Source organism: Sardina pilchardus, chromosome 23 (assembly GCF_963854185.1).
Source record: "Sardina pilchardus chromosome 23, fSarPil1.1, whole genome shotgun sequence".
NCBI lineage: Eukaryota > Metazoa > Chordata > Actinopteri > Clupeiformes > Clupeidae > Sardina > Sardina pilchardus.
In genome coordinates, this window is record NC_085016.1 from 10,005,760 (window position 1) to 10,029,836 (window position 24,077).

At 49.9% G+C, this 24,077-nt stretch overlaps 1 protein-coding gene across 2 annotated transcripts in view; it reads right to left on the bottom strand.

The window, feature by feature from the left end:
• The window catches only part of erbin (erbb2 interacting protein), a 62,086-nt gene that overhangs the window by 17,433 nt on the left and 20,576 nt on the right, over positions 1 to 24,077 (bottom strand). For both annotated transcript variants that reach the window (XM_062527516.1, XM_062527515.1), the window contains exons 3-15: positions 17,673 to 17,901; positions 15,836 to 15,953; positions 13,026 to 13,104; positions 11,896 to 11,985; positions 11,303 to 11,359; positions 11,051 to 11,114; positions 9,918 to 9,992; positions 6,530 to 6,674; positions 6,089 to 6,161; positions 3,540 to 3,669; positions 3,234 to 3,349; positions 2,873 to 2,942; positions 358 to 457 (exon numbers count right to left, since the gene is read on the bottom strand). In XM_062527516.1, coding sequence (XP_062383500.1) covers positions 358 to 457; positions 2,873 to 2,942; positions 3,234 to 3,349; positions 3,540 to 3,669; positions 6,089 to 6,161; positions 6,530 to 6,674; positions 9,918 to 9,992; positions 11,051 to 11,114; positions 11,303 to 11,359; positions 11,896 to 11,985; positions 13,026 to 13,104; positions 15,836 to 15,953; positions 17,673 to 17,861 — 1,306 coding nt within the window. In that variant the 5' untranslated portion in view covers positions 17,862 to 17,901. The remainder of the gene's footprint in view (positions 1 to 357; positions 458 to 2,872; positions 2,943 to 3,233; positions 3,350 to 3,539; positions 3,670 to 6,088; positions 6,162 to 6,529; positions 6,675 to 9,917; positions 9,993 to 11,050; positions 11,115 to 11,302; positions 11,360 to 11,895; positions 11,986 to 13,025; positions 13,105 to 15,835; positions 15,954 to 17,672; positions 17,902 to 24,077) is intronic.

Below are 24,077 nucleotides of genomic sequence, written 5' to 3' on the forward strand. Positions count from 1 at the left end.
CAGGTGTAGCTGCTGCTGCTGCTGCTTCTGAGAATGATGGTGATGGGAATCAGGTAATGGAACAAACCAACCACTCCCCAACATCACAGATGGGGGTGCATCTGCCCTGGAAGGAAGGCTGAGCAACATAATCTCCTCAACACTTCAAAAGGTTAGAGGACAGTGTCTGCCACACCGATATAGTCATTAACAACACCTCTAATATAGTTATTTTATTATCTTGATTACACCTTATTTTCTCAAGCGATTTGGATAGAACCATTCTAATCTCTATTTGATACTTTGTGATCACGCGATCACGCACACACAGAACATGGGGTTCTAGATAAGGCGGAGGACGATGGACAAGCTACTCACATTCCTCTGCTCTGGGCTGCTGGGGGAACATGTAGTTGGTGAGAACCGTCTTCTGCGTCTCGGGGTCCTCCTCCTTCTGGAGCGGGATCAGCGCCTTGGACTGGACGAGAGAAGCAGCACCGATTAGACACGTGGCCATCAATACCAATGTCATAACTTTTAGTACAGCTCTTCTAGTCATGCTGATTTGTTGATTTGCTTCGTATTATCCTGTTTACATTGTAGTGCATGTTGTGTGTGGCGTCTTAAGCTGACCTTGAATTTCCCCTTGGAAATTCAAGTATCTATCTATCTATCTACATATCTATCATTATGCCATTGCTTCTCCCAAGCTGCATTTAAATCACCAATATTATCTGTGCTCATACTGCCGAATGCATCTACCAACCTCATTATTCCACTAATAACATTTCGCACCATAGACAGAGAGACATGATGACTCATTCTAGATTCTAGTCACTTGCTCACTTATTTCTTTGCACGGTGATCTCTGAACCGTGATCTTAATCCAGTTATGCTGGACTGGGAGACAAGTTCTGTGGCATGAGAGCCCAGAGCAACTCCAACAAGCCCAAACCTGACAGCTTGACACACCACGCTGCCTGAGGAATTGCATGCCTTGCTCAGAAGAGCACTCTTGGTGCACCAAGGTTTGCCTCTGTTTTGAACTGAACAGAGATGGAGGAGCCATGTATGGACACAGAGCGAGAGAGAGAGGGTGCCTCTCAACATCTCTCCTCGATCCTCGAGGGGGGGTTCCCACTGATCTATAGCTAACACTGGATAGACTATACCATTGTTGCCGCCCCATCATTCTTTGTGTAGATCAGTGAGGATCGAGGCCTGAGGCCCGAGGAGCGAGGGAGGACATATGAAAGCCCAAATGAAGGGCACCCAGAGAGAGAGAGAGAGAGAGAGAGAGAGAGAGATTTGGGACAGCCTGGACTCCTCTCCATGCCCTGAAGTGGCCACCCAAGCGTGGAGTCTGTGGCATATGGTCAGTCTGGCACACACACACACACACACACACACACACACACACACACACACACACACACACACACACACACACACACACACACACACACACACACACACACACACACACACACACACACACACACACACACACACACACACACACACACAGGCCGATGCGTTCCCTCTCGCTCACTTCCGGGCAGTTCCCAGTGGCGAGCTTTTTACCGCTTGGATAACGCCACGCTCCCCGTGCCAAGCCGCGAAATTTCCCAACCATGTTTTTTGGCAGGGTAGTGCCACCGAAAAACATGAGAAATCCCGTTCTGACACAACCAGCGAGCGCTGTGCTTTCAGCCTCCAGAGATTAGCCGAGGGGAGATTTCGCAATATTGCCCCGATCTCAAATCTCAACCTGGCCACTCGGACATTCCTCGTGCTGACTATAGACTCGTCACTGGGGCTGTGGCCAAAAGTGACAAGTGAATTAAGCCATCAGTCAATCCTAAGCAAACATACATTTGTGAATGATCCGATGAAACCCTGTCATGAGCACACACAAATAACAACAACAAAACCTACGAGCCATTGGGAAACTGCGATGAGTAAAATGCCAATGAGGAAACGGCTATGAGTCAAGCAACAATGAATTGACCCAATATCTACTGAGAAGTGCTTATGAATGAACCAAAAGATCCAAAGAAAAGCTGACATGAATAACGCTTTTGTGCCAATGAGAAACAACTATCAATGAAGCTATGAACCAATGATGAGAGCAAATCAATTATAATTCTGAAAAGCCCTGCTCGGGGAGAACAACAAAGCCTCCTTTTCTCCTGCGGCACAAATCTGAGCCCTGATACTCCTCGCAGAATGACAGCAAGCTCAACAAAAGCAGATTGTGTCCCACTGATAATGTCAGCTGGCACAATAGTCATCTGCTTACATAATACCACTGGTGTGAGCCTTGCTTGATGAAAAGATTAGTTGAAGTGTTTTTGTGTGTGTGTGTGTGTGTGTGTGTGTGTGTGTGTGTGTGTGTGTGTGTGTGTTTTGGTCTGGGTAAGCGCTGGGGGAAGGCATGGATGACTCTGTAAAAGGGTCAAAGGTCACATACTCCCATCCTCCCATCACCCTGCAGAGGGGAACTCTGGGATAGCGGTGGAGTAAACAGACAGGAGGATCCATCAAGTGGACAGCGAAGGCACTCTATTGTGGGAACTGGCTCCCAAACGAGCCGTTAGCAAATCCCCCCCCCATCCTCCACCCATCCCCCCACCCCCCCCCCCGCGGCCAGTTAACCAGCGACAAGTCCCGCAGCACGGACTGTGTTCATTTATGAGCCCTCGTAAAGCCCGGCCCCCGGAGCTAGCCGGCTAGCAGTGCATAAAGCTGCCCTCGGGGACGGCAGGGGACGCTAGGACTCGGTGCCGAGGCCATCAGCAGTGAGGGATGGAGAGGCACGCTAGCTGGTGCCAATGAGAGGGGGCCTTGAGAGGCTCAGAGATGGACAGCGTGACAGGGTGCAGGTGCTCACCTGATTCTCAGACAGCCACATGGCGGTCATCAGGCTGAGCTTGGTGAAAGTGAAGGGCAGGTTCTTAAGCCTAGAGAGAGAGAGAGAGAGACAGAGACAGAGAGAGAGAGAGAGAGAGAGAGAGAGAGAGAGAGAGAGAGAGAGAGAGAGAGAGAGAGAGAGAGAGAGAGAGAGAGAGAGAGAGAGAGAGAGAGACACACACACACACAAAGAGGAGAGAGTGAGAGAACATCATTATGGCAGACATTACAACCTGATCTGCCCTCAACTGAATTATTTTACACATGATACACTTTCTGCACACTGATATCTTCCCATTCCATCGGTCCTGGTCACACATTAAGTGTGTGTGTGTGCTTACTTGTTGTCACTGAGGTTGATAACCTTGAGTCTGAGCATGTCGCCCATCTCCTCAGGCAGGTGCTCCAGCTTGTTGGAGTGCAGGAAGAGCACGGTGACCTTCTTCCAGTTGCCCATCTGTGACACACACACACACAGAATACACATTTGAGTTAACATTCAGATTGGCAGTGGAACAACTCCCCACCACAAGACACACACACACACAAACACAGAGCATGGCTTTTTCCCCAACTGTCCCCATCTGCTGCATATGTGGTCAGTCATCCTTACACACACACACACACACACACACACACACACACACCTCTGGGGGCAGCTGGGTCAGGAAGTTGTGGTCAGCGGCGAAGGTGCGCAGGTTCACACACTGGCCGATAGCGGCGGGCAAAGCCTCAATCTCATTAAAACTGCAATCCAACTCCTCTAATACGGTCAGCCTGGAAAACAAACACAAACACACACACACAAACACATAATTAAACTTCTCTTCCGCACATGCTCACTCACTCTTTTGTTGTTCTAACAGCTCTGAAGCATTCGGTGTGGTGCAATGTTTGACAGAGTAACAGATTTAGACACACACTCGATAAACTAGTTTAAACGAGACAAAGCAGTGAATGGACAGGCCAGTCCCCTCCAGTCCACACACACACACACACACACACTGAACTGGCTGGATTAACAGTTCAGGCTTCATTCTTTCAGGACTCTTCCTCTCCATATGTCACCCCATTCTGACCTTGCCTGCTGTCGTGAAGGTCAGCATTAAACGCTCTCCGAGTTTAGTCATGTGACAGTGCTTAGCCGAGCAGTCAGCGGAGATAATAATGGTTGATTCTTATGTAGCAGTGCGTTGGTTTAAATCCCACTGTTTGAAGATCCCCATACACCCCCCCCCCACACACACACACACCACTTTCGCTGTAAATCCCAGCGAGCTTCCCACTCGCCACAGCGACCCTGACCGTTTGAGCCGAGCTGAGCTTTGCTCTCCGCAGCCTCCTGCTCGGGCACCGGGCCGTGACCCTGCCGCTGGGTTAAGCGGGTAGGAGGGCACTCAGGGGCTAGATGATCCGAGGATGAGGATGAGGACGAGGATCTTCCTCACGCCGCTGCGCCTAAGCAGATGCGGACCGTAAGCCCGTGGTGGCCAATGGCGCGCCTCCAGCTGCCGAGTCTTTCGTCGCCGTCCTTTCTTTAAACCCTCCCTGCGCCTACGGATTGCGTCTTTACAATGCATAATGTATACATCCATTATTTATGTCTCCTCAATGCGGTGGGTGGAGACAACCCGAGTCCCCGAGCAATGCGGCCTCAAATGCATGGAAATGTATGCGGGGCGCCAACATAAAGGACAATTGCGCTCGGAGCTCGGACAAAATGTGGGGGGCCCGGGCTATACGTTCAGAGGCTCTGCGCTCCCGAGATCTTCCTCGCGATCGACGCCGATGAAGGGATGACGGGGCGAAAAATGAAATAAAAGATTAAATATGTTTAATCAGCATGCTTTACAATCCGGGCGGGGGGATTAAAAGCACGTCCCTGGTAAATCATATAGTAATAATCCGCTCCCGTGGCCTGTCGTAATCTGGGTTGACTGGGACAGCGAGGCGACTGGGCAGGTGGGTAATTGCCATGTTTGCAAATACCCGTATTTAGAGAGAGAGAGAGAGAGAGAAAAAAAAAGCAAACTGGCTCAGAGAAAACACCTTTTGTGAAAGGTCAACTCGAAAGCAAAAAATAAATAAATAAAAACAGATGTAAATCCCACAGCCAAAGCCAATGGGAAAACAAACACACAACCATACACCCACACACACACAGGCCTAATCCTAGCGTGTGGCTACACAGTGTCGAGGGCTTCCCCCTGTTCCGTGAGAGAAAGCACACACAGTCTGTCTGTGCTGAGACCCAAATCTGTCTGCTCTCCCCCAGAAGCACCGGCTCTGCCAGATGGCCTGGGCTCTCCTCTCCTCTCCTCTTCTCTCTGGTCCATCCCTCTCTCCTCTCCTCTTCTCTCCTGTCCTCTCCTCTCCTCTCTAGGACAGGCAAACCCAGAGCTCAGCACTGACTCAGCAGATTATGTTTGGGGGGGAAGCTCACTGCTGGGGAACGGGACACTCCTAAGGGACTCCTTCACCAGGGCGGGGAGTCCCTCACCAGGCTCCGGTGTGTGTGTGTGTGTGTGTGTGTGTGTGTGTGTGTGTGTGTGTGTGTGTGTGTGTGTGTGTGTGTGTGTGTGTGTGTGTGCGCGTGTGTGTGACCAGCAGAAGCAATCTTTCATGGGCATATCTGAGACATGGTGAAGGCCTGGGTTGGGCTGACTGACTGAGGGAGGATTGTTGAAGAATATGTGACCCTGCAAGGCAAAACCAGTCGCTTTGCGCTCCATGCTATATTGAGAAAATCCACGTTTTCGCTTAATTGGACAGTATACAGTCTACACTTTCATACCGTGAACACATTTGAGTTGAATTTAGGGCTTTACTGACCAGGTCAGACACACAAACAACGTGCCCACAGACACAGAGGCCCCTTGTGTGGTGCAAGACACCTTTAACACTCCACCGCTGTGGCCTGCACTGCCACATGTCTACGTGACTGTCACTGAGCGAACCTCGGCCTGATCGATGTGCCGTGATGAGCAAGCTGACCGAGACTCGCTTAGTCGGTGGTGAATGAAAAGTCTTACAGTGAATATTAAGATAAAGGATAAAAAAATTAAAAAAAATTTAGCTGAACTACAGCAGGCATGTTGAAACGAGTGAGTGTGAGAGTGCTTGTTTTCGGGGTGTATGTGTGTGTGTGTGTGTGTGTGTGTGTCTAAGCAGATGGTTGCTGCGTGAACTCACTCACCCCCCTACGGAGTCTGGGAGGTACATGAGCTGGTTCTCATCCACCTTCAGGGTTGTCAGCTTCTTCAGGGAGCCTGCACAACATAATATTTAAGAGTCACATTCTGGAGCTTCCACTGCTGATGAGTAGTGTGTGTGTGTGTGTGTGTGTGTGTGAGAGAGAAAGTGAGTGTGTGTGAGAGTATGGCAACATGACAGACTCTTGTAGGCATACAGCAGAGTGCTGAATGTGCCACAGATGGCATAGTGGTGAGATTTAAAGAGATTTAGGAGACTTAAGCCTCCTGTGGGTGACACTTCCTCTAAGACAGTAGTGACCACAGTGGGAACTGTTTGAGAGTGTGTGTGTGTGTGTGTGTGTGTGTGTGTGTGTGTGTGTGTGTGTGTGTGTGTGTGTGTGTGTGTGTGTGTGTGTGTGTGTGTGTGTGTGTGAGTGTGTTACCTATTGATCCAGGCAGTTGTGTGAGGGCGTTGTTGGATAGCAGCAAGTCCTGCAGGCTGTCGCAGCCCGAGATTTGCTCGTCCACCATCTCGATGTTGTTCTTGGACACGTCCAGGTAGGAGAGTTGCTTCAGGGTGCCAATCATCTATGGGCACACACACGGATAAGACAGCTCAGTAAACACACTGGCATCAGCCCACCAAACGCACCAACAAGAACAGTAAACACACACAGTCACACACACACAGACACACACACAGACACACACACAGACACACACACAGACACACACACTTCAGCTCTCTAGACACCATGTTCTCTCCCTCTCTGCCATCTCTGCTGATGGGCACACAACAGCCAAAAGCAACACAAGTGAGCGCTGGAGCGCTCCAGCACTGGGAACATTGGGGCACAGCAGTGCAGCGTGCTGCCCAATTTTAATGAGGTCTCATCATAGCTGGACTCAGCTCAACGCAATCAGGACTAAGTGCATCTGTGTGTGTGTGTGTGTGTGCGCGTGTGTGTGTGTGTGTGTGTGTGTGTGTGTGTGTGTGTTTGTGTGATTCAACTGATTAATCAAGCTGCTGTCTTTAAGAGGCTTAATCAGCTGCTGGGAACATGGATGGGCAGAGCGGAGTTCATTTACATTCTCATACGCTCATTCCACACACACACACACACACACACACACACACACACACACACACACACACACCTGACCAATGCAGCACTCAATACAAGAGGTTAAACATGTGTGTGTAGAGGGTGTGCTAGACACACAGCAGGACTGTGTGTGCATGTTATACATTCACAGGCATGTGGGATGGCCATCTGTATGCTTATGTCGTGGGAGGGAGTATGGAGGGGGTGTAGTGGGACAGTCTGTTCCAAAGGCTGCAAGTGTTTGTGTGCATGAAAATATGTGCTTGCACATGCGTGTATGTGTGTGTGTGTGTGTGTGTGTGTGTGTGTGTATGAATATATGTGCTTACACGTATGTGTGTGTGTACATGTGTACGTGTGTGTGTGTGTGTGTGTGTGTGTGTGTGTGTGTATGAATATATGTGCTTACACGTATGTGTGTGTGTACATGTGTACGTGTGTGTGTGTGTGTGTGTGTGTATGTGCTTGTGTGTGTGGCCACGCGGTCTGGTGTTCCCTCACAAGGCCCCTTCCCTTCCTTCTGACAGAAAAGCACAGGGCCACAGTCCATCTGTTTCCCCATTCACTCTCTTCTCTCTCTCCCTCTCTCTTTCTCTCTTTCTCTCTCACACACACACACACACACACACACACACACACACACACACTAATCCTAATCCATGGAGCCAGACTGGAATTACATTCCTCTGACTGAACCATTCACAACGGAGCTAATGCCTTCATTATGGTCGCTTGAGCAGCACGCCCACCCTGATGTCCACCACCACCACCTCCATCATCTCGCTTCTAAACCGCCACCGACCCCGCGGTCAGTCGGCCGCTTCACCCACATCCAACCAAAAAAACACCCCACAGCGGGTTAAACCTCCCACTGACCAACGGTACGGCCGGCTTCGCGGAAAAGCCAGTCCACAGATCAATCCCATCAGTGGCTGGCCAGCACTGGACTGGACTGGACTAATCAATCCCATCAGCGAGAGGACTAATCAGCGGCACGGTTGTACCAAGTCCTAATGGAGCCGATTACCAACACACACACACACACACACACATACGGGCGGGCGAAAAAGCAAGCCGTAATGGACTGACCATCGACCGACCGGCACAAAAATCTGGTCGCTGGTGCGGCCACATTAAATCCACCGACCGGTGCTAGATCATGCAAATCATCGGCGAGCTGACATGATTGATCACCAAGCTGAGGAATGACGAGGCATAAAGCATAAAGCCTTTTTACACCCTTTTGATTAAACAGTGACTAGTCATGGCGAGGCCATTGGGAGGAGGATGCCACAGGCCTGTGGAGCAGAAGAGAGGACATGGGAGTGTGAATAATGATTCTCTGACCCTCAGGGTATGTTTTCATGTTGTGAAACTCAAGTTGCACTGAGGACGGAACCCCTGCCTCTCATCATCTGAGGCATTAAGACTACCCCCCCCCCCCACCATAACCACCACCCCACACAGCCCTGAGGGAACAAGTGTTCAGACTTCTGCCTACATATTGAGCCCTTGTGTAACATCAGTGTGTGACGAGTGTTCGTAAACAGTGATGATGGCAGAACGTGGGGGGGGGTAAGTGTGGAGACTGAGGAGAGGTGGAGCAGAGGTCAACCAACCACAGCCAGACAGCGCCAACGCCTCCAGCCCAGGTGACTAATGAGATGCCAGGAAACAGTGCCTCAGCGCAGTCACCTTGGGGCAGCAGCAACAGCACCTGACCTATTCATGGGTTTGATCAGGTCCCTTTCCACAGGTGTATAAAATCAAGCACTGATTATCAATGCAGACTGCATGGTGCTTGATTACTACACCTGTGGAAAGGGACCTGATGAAACCCATGAATAACTCGGGTCCATGGCATCGGTCATAATGACACCAAGCAGGGCAGCCAGAGGGAAGTTACGATGTCCACTCTCTACTGCACACACACACACACACACCCACACACACCCACACACTGACCTATTAATACTATTAATACTACTACTAAGTAGGGGAACTCATAGCATGACTCATGACATGTTTGTTAAGAGCCACATGGCAGACACACACCCCACATGTGACTGCAAGTCCTTTGTCAACACCGCGGCTACAGCAACAAGGAAGTAACTCAAGGGGCAGGGAGTGAAAGTCAGCGGCTTCGCCTTGCACTGCTCTGAGACTGAAACAGTCCACACACACAGGAAGTAATAATACACTGGATGAGTAGTGCCCTGCCATGACTCCTCGCGTGTAACTTTTGTGTGTAACCGTTCCCGACCCAATCCACTCGCATATTCATCAATGAGGAAGTCTTAATTGGTCTCATGACGCAAGCCGAGTTTCAGTTCTTCATGTGAAACTCAGCCGAATTCCAAAGTTAGGAGTGACAGTGCGATGGTTTTAATCAGCTACTGCACCCTAAGGAGTGCGTGAGAGAATTGATGATCGATGGAGAGAGAGAGAGCGAGAAAGGAGGAGAGCAAGATGAGGTTTTTACATGTATGCAAATCTAAAACACAGACATTTCTTGTTCTTTGCATTCTTAATGACTGCTTTGATAACACAAGAGTCCTATTCGTCATGCCAAAAAAACAAATTCAACTGAACTGAAAGAGAGAGAGAGAGACAGACAGAGAAAGAGAGGGGGAAATTGGCCAACCAACAGACAGTTTGTTGTTTGTGTTTGTGACTGACACATGGACTCATGAGACACTGGACAAATAAAGGCAACTCCTCTCACCCCTGGTAAAAATGTCAGTCTGTTCCCATCTATCCAGAGTTCCTGGATCCCAGTGAGCTGCTCCAGCACCTCAGGCTGAGAGAGAGAGAGAGAGATAGAGAGGGGGGAAAAGAAACAGAGTGAGATGGAGAGAATAATACGTAATGTGAAGTGGATGTGGGACAGAGAGAACTTTAAACTGAGCACAAGAGAGCAGTGTGACATAATGCGTCTGATTCAATGAGATGCATGTAAATTCCAACGTGACAACTCATGCGTACTAAGTCACTCTGAGTCCTAATGTTGTTTTCAGATGATTTTACCCTGACTGAGGGAGGAGAGGAGAGGGGAGGGGAGGGGAGGGGAGGGGAGGGGAGGGGAGGGGAGGGGAGGGGGGATGGTGGCTTAATAGCATGCTTGATGCAAAACAAACAAACAAAAACCACACACACCCACTTTGGGGAACTTGTTCTAGCCGGGTCGAGGCACTAAGTAATTTTGTAAGTGTGTGTGTGTGTGTGGGTGTGTGTGTGTGGGGAAGAGAGTGTGTGAGCTCTTGCTGAGCGCTAGCTTGCCCGGGGGTGGCCAGATGAGAACCAGAGGACACTAACCACTTCAATGAACACATCACTGCCGTGGCTCTGGTCCTCAATCTGTGTGTGTGTGTGTGTGTGTGTGTGTGTGTGTGTGTGTGTGTGTGTGTCAGGCAAAAACGACAGAAAAAAGAAAATGTGTATGAGTGTGTGTGTGTGTGTGTGTGTGTGTGTGTGTGTGTGACACAAAAAAGAAAATGTGTGTGTGTGAGTGTGTGTGTGTGTGTGTGTGTGTGTGTGTGTGTGTGTGTGTGTGTGTGTGTGTGTGTGTGTCAGGCAAAAACGACAGAAAAAAGAAAATGTGTATGAGTGTGTGTGTGTGTGTGTGTGTGTGTGTGTGTGTGTGTGACACAAAAAAGAAAATGTGTGTGTGTGAGTGTGTGTGTGTGTGTGTGTGTGTGTGTGTGTGTGTGTGTGTGTGTGTGTGTGTGTGTCTGTGTGTCACAAAAAAATAAAATATAGTGTGCGTGAGTGTGTGTGAGAGCGAGAGAGAGAGAGAGGGAGAGAGAGAGAGAGAGAGAGAGAGAGAGAGAGAGAGAGAGAGAGAGAGTGGACACTTACCACTTCAGTGAACTCGTTGCTGCCCAGGTCCAGTCTCTCCAGCTGGGTGAGTTTATGCATGCTTCTGCAGGGACACATCAGAACACATTCAGCACATGGTCAGTGCTCCACTAACACATTCTTCATAACATCCTCACAAACAAGCGCCGTTATCAAAACCAAACAACAACAGGCCTGACAGCACACCACCGGGGAAAACAAGGGAGGCAAAAGCATAATAATGGAGCAGTCCTACAGGGCAGTGAACCTTACTTTGGCAACAGCTTCAGCTGGTTTTCTCTCAGTTCCAGGATCTGTAATTTGGTTAACCTGAGGAAAGACAGATATTTATAAAGTAGGCAAATGAGAATGTGTCTATGGCTTGTGTGTGTGTGTGTGTGTGTGTGTGTGTGTGTGTGTGTGTGTGTGTGTGTGTGTGTGTGTGAGAGAGAGAGAGAGAGCATGTATATGCATGAGCAAGAGTGTTACAGTCAGGAGATTCTGGATGAACTGAGCCTTGCGATTGGTAGTGTTAGACAGTGCTCTAGGTTAGTATGCTGTTCTGTACAGTAAACTGCACAGCAGTCAGCATATTTATACTGTACGAGTGTGTGTGTGTGTGTGTGTGTGTGAGAGAGAGAGAGAGAACATGTATATGCATGAGCAAGAGTGTTACAGTCAGGAGATTCTGGATGAACTGAGCCTTGTGATTGGTAGTGTTAGACAGTGCTCTAGGTTAGTATGCTGTTCTGTACAGTAAACTGCACAGCAGTCAGCATATTTATACTGTACATTATGCACTTATACGAGTGTGTGTGTGTGTGTGTGTGTCCATTGGGTGAGCATGTGTCAGAGCAGTGTCTTACCTGCCAAAGCTGGCTGGAAGGAACTCTAGGAAAGCGTCATTCAGGTAGAGCTGTGTGAGGCTGAGGAGTTGAGTGAAGCCTTCGGGAAGCCTACAGACAGACACACACACACACACATTAAAGCGGTGAGTCACTCAACGCAAAACAGACCCTTCTGCTGCACTTCCACTAGATGCCTTGCAGCCGTATAAATCAGTGGCCGTTCGCACCCTCTCCTCCACGGAGCGCGCACACACACACACACACACAGCGGCCGTTCGCACCCTCTCCCCGGGCCAGCGAGGGAGGCGGCCCACGCAGTGTGACTGACACACAGCCTCTGCTCGCACGGCCACCGAGTGGCACTTCCAATAAGAGGGTCTGACGGGCGCAAGTCTCACGGAGCGACAGGCTGCACTGAAACGGCTGAGGCACGGCAGAGAAGCCCCCCTACTGCTGGTGTGAACATGTGAGGGGAGGAAAGAGAGGGAGAGAGGGAGAGAGAAAGAGAGAGAGAGAGGGAGAGAGAGGGATAGAGAGGGAGAAAAGGGAGAGAAGGAAGAGAGGAAGAGAGGAAGAGAGAAAGAGAGAGGGAGAAGGAGAAGGGAGAGGAGAGAAAGAGAGAGAGGGAGAGCCAAAGAGAGAGAGAAAGAGAGGGAGGTAGGGGGTGAACGAATGAAGCTGTGGTCTGCTGTGAATGAATAATTTATCCGAGTCATTATACAGGGCTCTAAATATAGCCCTCTCCCCAGCGTGTCGTTTCCCCATCAAGAGCGGAAGTCCAACAAAGAATTAAGCGGGAAACACTGCGCACAAGAGACCGGGCAAACTCATGGAGATGTTTGCATTTCTTTATCTTTTCCTATTAGTGTGTTGGTGTTCGAGATGGACACAACAGACAACGATCAATGGCGATGGCGAGAGAGAGAGAGACCGAGGGAGAGAGAGAGAGAGAGCGAGAGAGAAAGAAAGAGAGAGAAGGCGAGAGAGGGGGCGAGGGGAGTGAGATGCCATGTCATGATGTGATGGGAGTTTATTCATCCATCCCGAGGCGTGAGGCATAACACGATTACGGATTGCACTGCTTTTTTTTGTTGCAAATGGCAGTGTCAGGTTAATAGAGGCAAGTGGATGTGAAGAGGGGGACTCACTTGGAGATGGGATTCACACTGGCCTCCACTATGGCCAGAACCTTGCAGTTCTTGATGTTTTCTGGGAACTCCTGGATGCCTGAAAGAAACCAGAAACGTGCATTTATTAGGTGGCTCTCTCGGACAAATATGAACGTTAAAACAAAACAAAAACAAACAGAAAAATGTCCAAAATGAACAGGGGTGCCAGGGCAGAGCTGTGAGTAAGAGGAGTGAGGCCTGGATCAGAAGGGTGGAGAGATAGATAGATAGATAGATAGATAAAGTGATAAAGAGATAGAAAGATAGAGAGATAAAGAGATAGAGAGATATATATATATATATAGAGAGAGAGATAGAAAGATAGAGAAAGAAAGAGAGAGAGAGGGCTTGAAAAGCCTACAAGACGGGGGAGGACCACTGGAAGGATGCTTATAAATGATGAGGGTTTGAGATGCAACACGGCTCTGCCCACTTCCTTCCTCAACAACCTAAAGACTGTGACGCTGCACACACACACACACACACACACACACACACACACACACACACACACACACACACACACACACACACACACACACACACACACACACACACACACACACACACACACACACACACACACACACACACACACACACACACACACACACACACACACACACACACACACACACACACACACACGAAACTGCTGCTTAAGCACTCTCTCCTCTACACACGCACACCTTTTTCAATGCGGTGACTGACAGTTTTTCGCTTTGTGGCGAATGAGGGCGAAGTTTTGCGCGCGGCTCCAGCGAGTCGTTACCTCACAGAAGCTGCTGGTGTTTTTGTGTGGAAACCACTTAGCTGAAGAGAGAGCACTCAGCGCTCGCTGGCCTTGCGCTCCTCGCCAGACAAAGCGCGCTCTGTTCCCCGTGCCAGATCTGGACCCACGGCAGACAAACAGGAACAAACACAGGATGTCCTCTCGTGTTCACCTGCCGTGGCCTTCTACCATATCCCCAGCGCCAGCACACCAGGGGCTGGACGCAAGTGCACCTCACCTGGACCTCACCTGGGCCTTACCAAAACACTGTACTACTACACACCTGTGTGTATGTTGTAGAGTGTCCTTGAGTGTTTTGAAAGGCGCTTTGAAATAAAATGTATTATTATTATAAAGGCCTTTTTGCTTTGGAGAAAAGTATTCCTAGCTACAGTTCTACTGTAGAAGTCCCACTGGCCTGCTGTACCCGTTCTCTGTGCTCACAGCCTGTGGGAGCTTAGCTGACTCTGTGAGGGGAAAGGGAACAGGGCACGTCCCGGCCTACTAAGCTGGGGGGACCCAGGCCAACTCTGTTGTTAAGGGAGTCTCCGGTTCCCCTTTCCCAAACAACTCAATTCCATTCCTTTCCGAGCAGGAGAAGGACTTCTGTTGGTCTCGGAGCGCAACGTCAGTCGGGCACAGAAGGTTTTTGTGTGTGTGTGTGTGTGTGTGCGTGTGTGTGTGGGGGGCGCTGGTGAGCACACAGCTCTAGTCTGGCCGACCTTCAAGTTGGCACCTGTGCGGACGACACGGGGAAGGGCCCTGGGAGAGCTCATAAATGTTTCAGAGGCGAAAGACAAGAAATGATAACGGCGGAAAAGTCCCCCGCACGCCACGCCACACCTGTCGGGGGAGGGGAGGGGAGGGGAGGAGAGGGGGGGGAGGAGACACCCGATCGCACCTGCAGTCCTTTACACCCCGAACACAATCTACCCTCTGAAAACAAAGCCTGTTGCAACACCGCTCGGAAGAAAAGGCCGAGCAAGACAGCTGAACGCATGACCTCGTTTTTTCTCGGTGACTAAGGCCCAGGCTACGCCGGATACGCAAGCGAGGCGCTCCATTTGCGGAGCATAAAAACAGCTTTTGGAAAACTATTCTGACTAATTTGTTAAACGCGTGCAAAGCCATGACGTCTTGTGTAGTCAGTTCCACTTATTGTGGAGACCAGAACGGAACCCTTCGGTTGGTGCAGCCTGGTTAACATGTAGCCTGTAACATGCTCTCCCAGTCACACACACAAAAGCGTGCGCGCGCACACACACACACACAAACACACACACATACACACACACACACACACACACACGACACTCCCACACAGTCCATCCCAGCCGTATCAGATGGAACAGGGCAACATGGTGTCACGAGGAGGACGAAGGGGGAGGGTGTTTGTGTGTGAACAGAGAGTATGTGTGTGTTTGCCTACGGTGCTGCAGGATGCTGGCGGCTCTGCTTACTCACGCCTCTGTGTGATCATCAATAACAGACTTGACGGACTGGACTGGGGTGGGGTGGGGTGGGGTGGGGGATGATCAATACCAAGCCCCACCCCCTCCTCAGCCAGGGTCCTGTTGCTCGGAGAGGGTGGGGATGATCCACTGCATAAACTACACGCACCAGCCAACTTATTGGATTGCGTTCTGCTGCAGTTCTTTATAAGCGAATCAACATTACTGGAACTGAGGACAGGCTGTTGGGAAAGACCGTGCTGAGCGCAACCTATCCAATATCAACCTGTGTGGGCATCATGTCACGGTGAGGAAGCAGACAGACCCACACACACACACACACACACACACACACACACAGCAAATGATGCATGGGCAGAGATGGTTGGCAGCTGCTGTGTGATCTCTGCTTGTCTGGGTAATACAGGGCGAGGCCAACAAATGCAAATTAACACTGAGAAGACAGGCAGACACAGATTCTGCCGAGTCATTATGAAAAACAGATAGTTGTGGTGATAACGATGATGATGACTCAGCAGTTGGGGAGGAAGAGGGCTTCTGCTTACTGTTCTTGCTGACATCCAGCTCCCTGAGGTTGGTGAGGTTGGCAATCGCTGCGGGCAACATCGTCAGGTCATTATCAGGCATACTCAGCCGATAGAGCAACTGGCAGTTGAACAGTTGCTGTGGAGACAGAGACAGAGACAGAGACAGAGACAGAGAGAGAGAGAGAGACAGAGAGAGAGAGAGAGAGAGAGAGAGAGAGCGAGAGAGGTACAGTAGGTTAGAATGGGTTAAAATCATCCTCTATCTAACACTGCAAATAGTTCTTTTTTGGCTGAGAATTCACACCACTCTCATGCGCGCGCGCACACACACACACACACAGACACACACTCCATTGGCTGATACAGGGCATCGGCAGGACTCCAGCTGATGTCTGGCTTTGAGCGGTGGCCGTCCGGAGGATAGGTAATGAGAGCAGTGGGGACGACTCCAGGGGAAAATCGGGTTAACAGCTTGATCAAGTCTCATTTGAAGCTAATGAGCAGAACTAATTGAGTTTTCTCTGGGTTGACAGCACCAATACAGCCCCCCCCCCCCCCCCCCCCCCCACACACACACACACACCCACCCACCCACCCAATGGCCATCCCGTGGGACAGTGCAATGTTTACTAGACGCAGACCAAGAGGAGGACAGGAGGAGCTCACAAGTGTCTCTCCAAGGAGGTGCGGCCTGCGCTGCTGCAAAACAGTGCAACAGTGGCTCGCCAACTCCCCCAGCCTCTGGTCCACCCCACAGCCTGTAGCTGCAGTGTGTGTGTGTGTGTGTGTGTGTGTGTGTGTGTGTGTGTGTGTGTGTGTGTGTGTGTGTGTGTGTGTGTGTGTGTGTGAAGTTTGTGTGTGTGTGGTTTGTGAACACTAAAGCGCTGTCTGGGGTAGCGTGGAAGTGTGACAGTGTCTGTTGCTGTGAAGGGGCGCTGTGGAGCTTTGAAGTACACTGTTATTCTTCTCTGTTCTCTGAGGTGGCAGTGTATGAGTGTGTATACGTGTGTGTGTGTGTGTGTGTGTGTGTGTGTGTGTGTGGCTGGGGGGTTGGGGGGCTGTCATGAAAAGCTCTGCAAAAGGGCAAGGCGAGTCAGCAGCTTGAGTCATTTATAAAGGATTTGTAACTGGAAGTAAACATTATGAAGTTGCACCATCACTTCCAAAGAAATGCTTTCTGCCCTACTTCTGGTTAAGGACAAGTAATCTAAACAGACTTAACACCCCATTGATAAATGCAAATTACAACAAGGCATGCTTTCAGGCTAAGCGTAGATTAGAAATGTGTTGCAACATACTACTAACACAAGCACACTGATTAAGCAACGGAGGGTTAAGTGTTTTGGTTATGGACATTTAGTCAGAAGTAGGACATTAGATTTAGAAGTCCGTGACAAAATGTGAGGATGTATTCAGTATGTTGCAGGTGAGTTTGAGCGAGCATGTGTGTGTGTGCAGGGGTCATGAAATGTGAATATTTACCAGCCAGAGACAGATGAACTGGTGAAATCCACCAGCCATTCAATAGGAACAACGTATCTTCTCTCTGAAATCTACCAGCCAACTTCAAAATGTACCACTATTTGGCTGGTGGCTGGTGCTAATTTTGAGCCCTGCGTGTGTGTGTGTGTATTATTTCATTTCATTTATACACTGAGGAAGGCAGAACGCCGAAACGCGTCTGTGGAATAAATAGTGATTATTTATGCGGCCTTTAGTGGGGCCTTTTTTCCTGTTTTTAAATTTCATCTCATTTAATCCACATGACATGTGTGTGTCTGTGTGTGTCTGTTTTATATATCACAGCACATCATTTGTGCTCGTCACGTCACCGGAGCTTTGGGGGCCCCCTTACTTTGGGCAGCTCCTCGATCTGGTTGGCGTCGAGGTAGAGCTCCTCCAGGGTCTTCTCGAAGCTGAAGATCTCCTTGGGCACGTGCTCCAGGCTGCAGTGGGAGTAGTCGAGCGAGGTGACCGCCTCCTCCTCGCCGCGCAGGCACCGACAGGGCACCAGCCGCACCAGCAGGCTCCGCTTGCTCGACATCCTCGGCGGATTAGTGATCACACCCTACCACCCAGCACCTCTGGAGAGATGGAGAAAAGAGGGGGAGAGAGGGGAGAGAGGGAGGAGAGGGAGAGAGGGAGGGACAGGGAGAGAGAGGGAAGGACAGGGAGAGAGGGAGGAGAGGAAGAGAGGGGGGACAGGGAGAGAGGGAGGGACAGGGAGAGAGGGAGGGAGAGAGGGAGAGAAGGAGGGACAGGGAGAGAGAGAGGGAGAGATAGAGAGAGGGAAGGACAGGGAGAGGGGAAGAGAGGGAGAGACAGGGAGAGACAGGGAGAGAGAGGGAGAGAGGTCAGATGCACGGTCAATGCAAAGGATGAGCTTTAAACACCACAAAAAAGAACATCACATTCCGGCCAAAAACAACGGAGGACCTGACACTGAAGACGAATTCTAAACCGAGTGACCCGGACATGGACTCGTGTACTGGCCACTTGAGACCCGAGCCTCCGGTAGCAAAAGGTCGCTGGACTTCGACCCGACTGTTGGAGCCTCTCCAACGGCCCTGCTAACAGCACCAGGTCAGCTGGGCAGCCATGGTTCTATGGTAGAGGTCGCGAGAAGAGTTCACCTGACCACACAGAGTCGGTTTTTTCCACAGCACTACAAAAGGCAACGTGTGTCAGATGACAACAACAAAACCCTTTGCATAAGAGGCCAACTCAAAACCGAATGGTTACATCAGCACAGACATTTCTCCTGTTGCCACAATAACAAAGGGCTGAGAACATCTATTTACATGTATAACACATCACACTCAGTCGGATAATGGAATCTGAATCAGAATGGTCATTCACTGTCTACAAAACACAGAACAATGACGCAAAGACTGTCAAGAGGGCCGCAGCCCATATCCCCCCCACGAGCATTATGGAAGTGTGGTGAAAATCTGCTCTCGACACCCATCATTATGGCCTTCCAGATAAACACGCGGGAATCGCACAAAGATCGCGGCGAGCCCGGCCTCTCCAACCTGCACTCAAGGTGCGAACAGCGACGAGAAGGGCCCTTCACACCGCATATAGACCGCTGCCTGTCCCTCGGCCTCCACTGATGAGGGCCATTGCCGTCGCAATGACACACGCGTTGCCGTGGACGACCGCGTTGAGAGGCCGTCGCCATGGCAGTGGCATCACGCGGGAGCCATAGACAGCCATAAAAGCCCTGGCTTCGGAGAGGCATTTGACGACAGGATTGATCCCCACCCGCCCCCCCTTCTCTCTGCGCCTACACGAGAAGAGATAAGCGCGCTGATAAGAGATCAGTTTACGAGACAACCGGAGCCTCGATGCTGGAGCTGTGTCTCCTGAAACGACTCTTAACCCCGTCGTCGCTGCCGCCTCTCAAAGCCTGCTGCTGCCATATGTGTACGTTCATGGTGTGCATGCATGCAAACATCCAGCGCCACAACAAAATATATTACACTCCTTTCGGTATTCGTGTCACTTCACAACACGGACATGCAGCCGTAGCCTAAAAGCCGTCAATTAATTAGCATACCTGTGTCTAAATGCAAATCTACAGTACAAGCAATGGAGCTGTAGCCTAACAGTAGTAAATTAATTAGCAGACCTGCGCTTAAATGCAAGTCGGCAAACAGTAGTGCAAAGGTTGAAGCACGTGTGCATGTGGACATGACTGGAGGGCAAATGGAGCTGCATGTGAATGTGGGGTGCTAGAGCTAGCGCTAGCGCTACGTGCTACGCTCTGCCTGCAGGAGAGGAGGAGAGGAGGAGAGGAGGAGAGGAGGAGAGGAGGAGAGAGATGGAGGTCTGGAGAATGCAGTGTGCTGTCAGGTCACTGGGGTGGAATGAGGCCTCCTCAATGAGAGCCTTGTAATGGGAGAGAGGAGAATGTCATCCCCCTCCCAATCTCTCTCTCTTTCTCTCTCTCTCTCACACACACACACACACACACAAGCTTGCACGGTAAAGAGTGTCTAGAGTGTCTGTGTAGGAGTGATCCTGTGTGTGTGCGTGTGTTTATGTGTGTACACCACGTAACTGATATTTATGCTTATTAGTTATATGAAGGTCAGTTTGTCTCGGAATGTCAGAATTACAAGCAGATAGGGGAGGGAAGGGGGAGGATGAGCGAGAGAGTGAGAGCGTGCGAGAGAGTGAGTGAGTGAGAGAGAAAGAGCGAGAGAAAGAGCAAGAGAAAGAGAGAGGGAGAGAGAGAACACAAGAAAAGGGAGGAGGGGGGAGAGAGGATCTGAATCCGAGTGAGAGCGAGATGCAGCAGTGAATGAGATGGAGGCGAGCCAGGGGCAGCCAGAGGAGGCACAAAAGCCAAAGCAGAGATCACAGGAGGAGAGACGGAACAATGACTTAGAGCACCAGCATAGAGGACATGGAAAAGAGAGGGATGAGTAACCCCTTACACACACACACACACAGTCACACACACACACACAAGCAAGACAATGCGAGAGAAAGTGTGCGTGTGTGTTTTACAGAGGCAAAGGTCAGCTCCAGACACCCCCCCCCCCTCCCACCCTCCTCCCCCTCCTCTGAGCAGAGAGCCTGGGGCCCTCTGGGTCACAGCACTGGGGGTTACCATGGTGACCAAAGACTGTGTGCTGGGGTGAGGAGTGCCCCCACACAAATAAGAGCCGTTCATAATAAGACCTACATTTCCAAGGAACTGTCCATTTGATTGCATGCAGTGGCCTGTTATATGGCTGCCATTACTTGGCCGGGAAAGTAAGGTCTGACTATCCAATCACCTGTTTGACAAACAATAAATGTCAATAAATATCCACTCTGTCTCTGTCCACAATTCTAACAGGTGACGGTGACAGTAAACGAGAGGCATATAACTTGATTCATTATCAACGGTAAGATATAAATGACGTCAATTACAAAAAAATTAGGACATCCATCAAGAAGCTTAGGCTATTATCATCATCAAAGAATGCTTCAGGGCGGATCTACGAGTTATAAAATTGAGTCATTATCTTGAAAGCTGTAGGTGGAGAAACCTGTAAAGCAAACAGGTAGAAGATGAAAAAGTAAATAAATAATACAACTCAAAAGAGAACAATAAGTGATTGTGAGAGCTACCTTTGTGGACTGGCCTTTGATATATTACCACATCAACAGTGGCGAAGATAAAAAAAAACAACTTAAAATCCAGAGGCCTACTTTGAACGTGCACATTGTCATCAGGCGGGATCTACTGTTGCCGCTTCAGCTGAGCGGAGGGCCATACTATGGAGGTAAGGTTACTCGCTTAACCGAGGGCAGCTTCAAAAATAACTGCTGCTCTCAAAACAACACGTCACGTTTGAAACTATAGCTGCTCAGTGGTGCAATGCAGAGCAGTATTCTTCTGGAGATCAGCGGTGTCTGCAAAGTTACACGGCCCAGCAGTAACCTTGCTTCATAGAATACATCCATTCACACTAACACTAAACAAACACACATGACAGAGGCCGAGACAGACAGACAGACAGACAGACACAGAGACAGACAGAGACCGAGACAGAAAGAAAAGAGGGATGCATGTGCAGTGGGGTGTTAAGGTACTTCCTGTGACAAAAGAAGGTTTTGAAAACAATGTTTTTCTTTTGTGTGGTCTGCGTACAAACACACGTCCAAGAACAAACAAAAGACACAAGTGGCTTAAAAGTCAGGAGGGCTCAGCTCAGACAGAAGCTGATTGGATAGTTTGCACCGTGTCGTCATTGTTTTCAAAAATCTGTTTTCGCCCATCTGCACGACGGGGCGTTTCAAACGTCTCCTCTCTCTCTGGAACGCATTTTTTTTCAGAAGACAGAACGCATTTTCAGGCGTCGACAACACCAGTGTCGTGAGGACGCGACGCCAAAACGAAACACAACATCTCTATTTTCAGCACTGTGGTGTGGATGGACTCTAGTAACGCGTTCAGAGTCTTTCAGCAGGCAGAATCAGAGCTCTGTGCGCGAGAGAAACTGACTGCAGGAAATGCAGCACCGTGTGAAACGTGTCACACGCACACACAGACACACACACACTGTACACACTCACACACTCACTTCAAAGACAATATGCTTCCTCCTAAGGGTACTGCGAACACACACAAATACATGCTTTCGCTCACTCTTTGTTGTGCATTCACACAATCACACAAACCAGTATTTTAATTTATGCAAAACTGAGGTTTTAACATTGCCATTATACCCAGTTCTTTTTGGGAGTGGAGGCAGATAAGCAAGCCAACACACACACACACACACAAACAGGAAGTTTGCGTGCGTTGTCTCTCGTCTCCGACAGGAACGCAGAAGAAACATGATTCAAAGAAATCACTGAGAGTGCCTGCAGGCAAAAACAACAAACACACACACACACACACACACACACACACACACACACACACACACACAGGAGTGCATCACTCAAATGCACAACCCAATGAGTGTCCACACCACAATCGGAAGGCAACACACAGCAACACCCACAGCTATGTGACCTGGATGGGAGGGGAGGCCGGGGCTCCAGCTGGCATGCCACTGTACTTGACCGGAGTCAGCGAGATAAAGGCAGCAGAACAGACTCCAGTGAGTGAGCCACTCACTCACTCACCTACTACCCCCCCCATTCCTCTCTCCCTCTCTTTCTCTCTCTCTCTCCCTCCCTCTTTCTCTCCCTCCCTCTAGGTAGTGGGAACACACTAAACTTCCGACGTTTTAGGGAGGCCATTCTCTCATGTCATTTTCAACCATTTTCAAATCATTACAACCATAATGTTTAGGCTTCACCAAAAACCTTGTTTACTTTTGAAACGCCGTTAGAGGAGCGAAGAGAAGAGTTTACGTATTATAGTCTGGGTCAGGGTTCTGCTGGCGTTTGGCAGCAGAACCGTTCTGAATGGGAGGAAAAGCAGTGACTTCAGCGCCTGAGGAGGAGAGGAGGAGGAGGAGGAGGAGGAGGAAGAGGAGGAGGAGGAGGAGGAATGCAGGGCAGAGCTGGAGCAAAGCACAGAATCCCACCGACAACTAGGTCAAGCCAGGAGAAGAGAAGAAGGGGGAGGAGAGAGAGAGAGAGAGAGTGAGAGTGAGTTAGTGTGAGAGAGAAAGGGAGAGATAGAGAACAGGGGGGGGCAGAGAGAGAGCGAGGGAGTGAGAGAGAAGGGGAGAGAGAGAGAGAGAACAGGGGGGCAGAGAGAGAGAGAGAGAGAGAGAGAGAGGTGGAGAGGTGGATAGTGATGTTTGGTGCAGGCACGACTAAGAGAGACAGATTGAAAGAGACAAGGGGAGGGTGAGACAGAGTGAGTGGGGAGGGGATTGTTTAGGAGAAAAAAAGACAGAGTGATAACAGAGATGGAGGGAGGAGTAAAGGGAGAGAAGAGAGAGGGATAGAGGGATGGAGGAATGGAGGAAAGCACCACCCAGACGGTCTCATGCTTGTGTCTGCAACAGCCAGAGGCCCCGCTGGCTCTATCTATGGTGGCCTTTAAACACATTTTTTAGAACACTTTTAGCATTCTAACTCTGACCAGCCTGCAATTCTCCCTCAGCGTGGCCTCTTACTGCTCTAGATTCTAGAACTTCTCAGAACAGTCGGGCCAAAGTTCGCATGTTGCCCTCCAATGAATAATGCAGGCCTGGAGAATAACTGGGATGCGTGCCCGTGTGTGCATGAGAGAACAGGCATCATGGGGGGAAGGTGAGGACACCTGCATAGACTAGAATGTTTGACAACAAACCATGTGTCTATACACACACACACACACACACACACAGAGAGATGCACAAACACACACACACCACCCATAAACACCCTTAGCTGATACAACGGGCCTGCATTATTAAGAGATATATCAGGTTAGGGATTAGTAAAGCAGCAGCACCACTCTTTTCTTAAACCACCTGATGCAATGTGGTGGGTGTGTGTGTGTGTGTGTGTGTGTGTGTGTGTGTGTGTGTGTGTGTGTGTGTGTGTGTTGGCTGTCCTACAAATGATTTACCATGGAAGTATAGGTTACTTTTTTTTCACATAGCCGTTTCCGTAGGCCCAGTTCTTCAGACCACAGCTCCATATATGCAGCGATATAGTTCAGCCATCAAGCTCTTCAGATCTCTGCCCCTCTCTCTCTCCCTCTCTCTCTCTCTCCCCCTCTCTCTCTCGTTCCACCTTTCTTTCTCTCCATCTTGTGCACACGCTCCCACGCTCCTTGGTTTCGCTCTGAAGGGACAGGAGGACTAAAGTG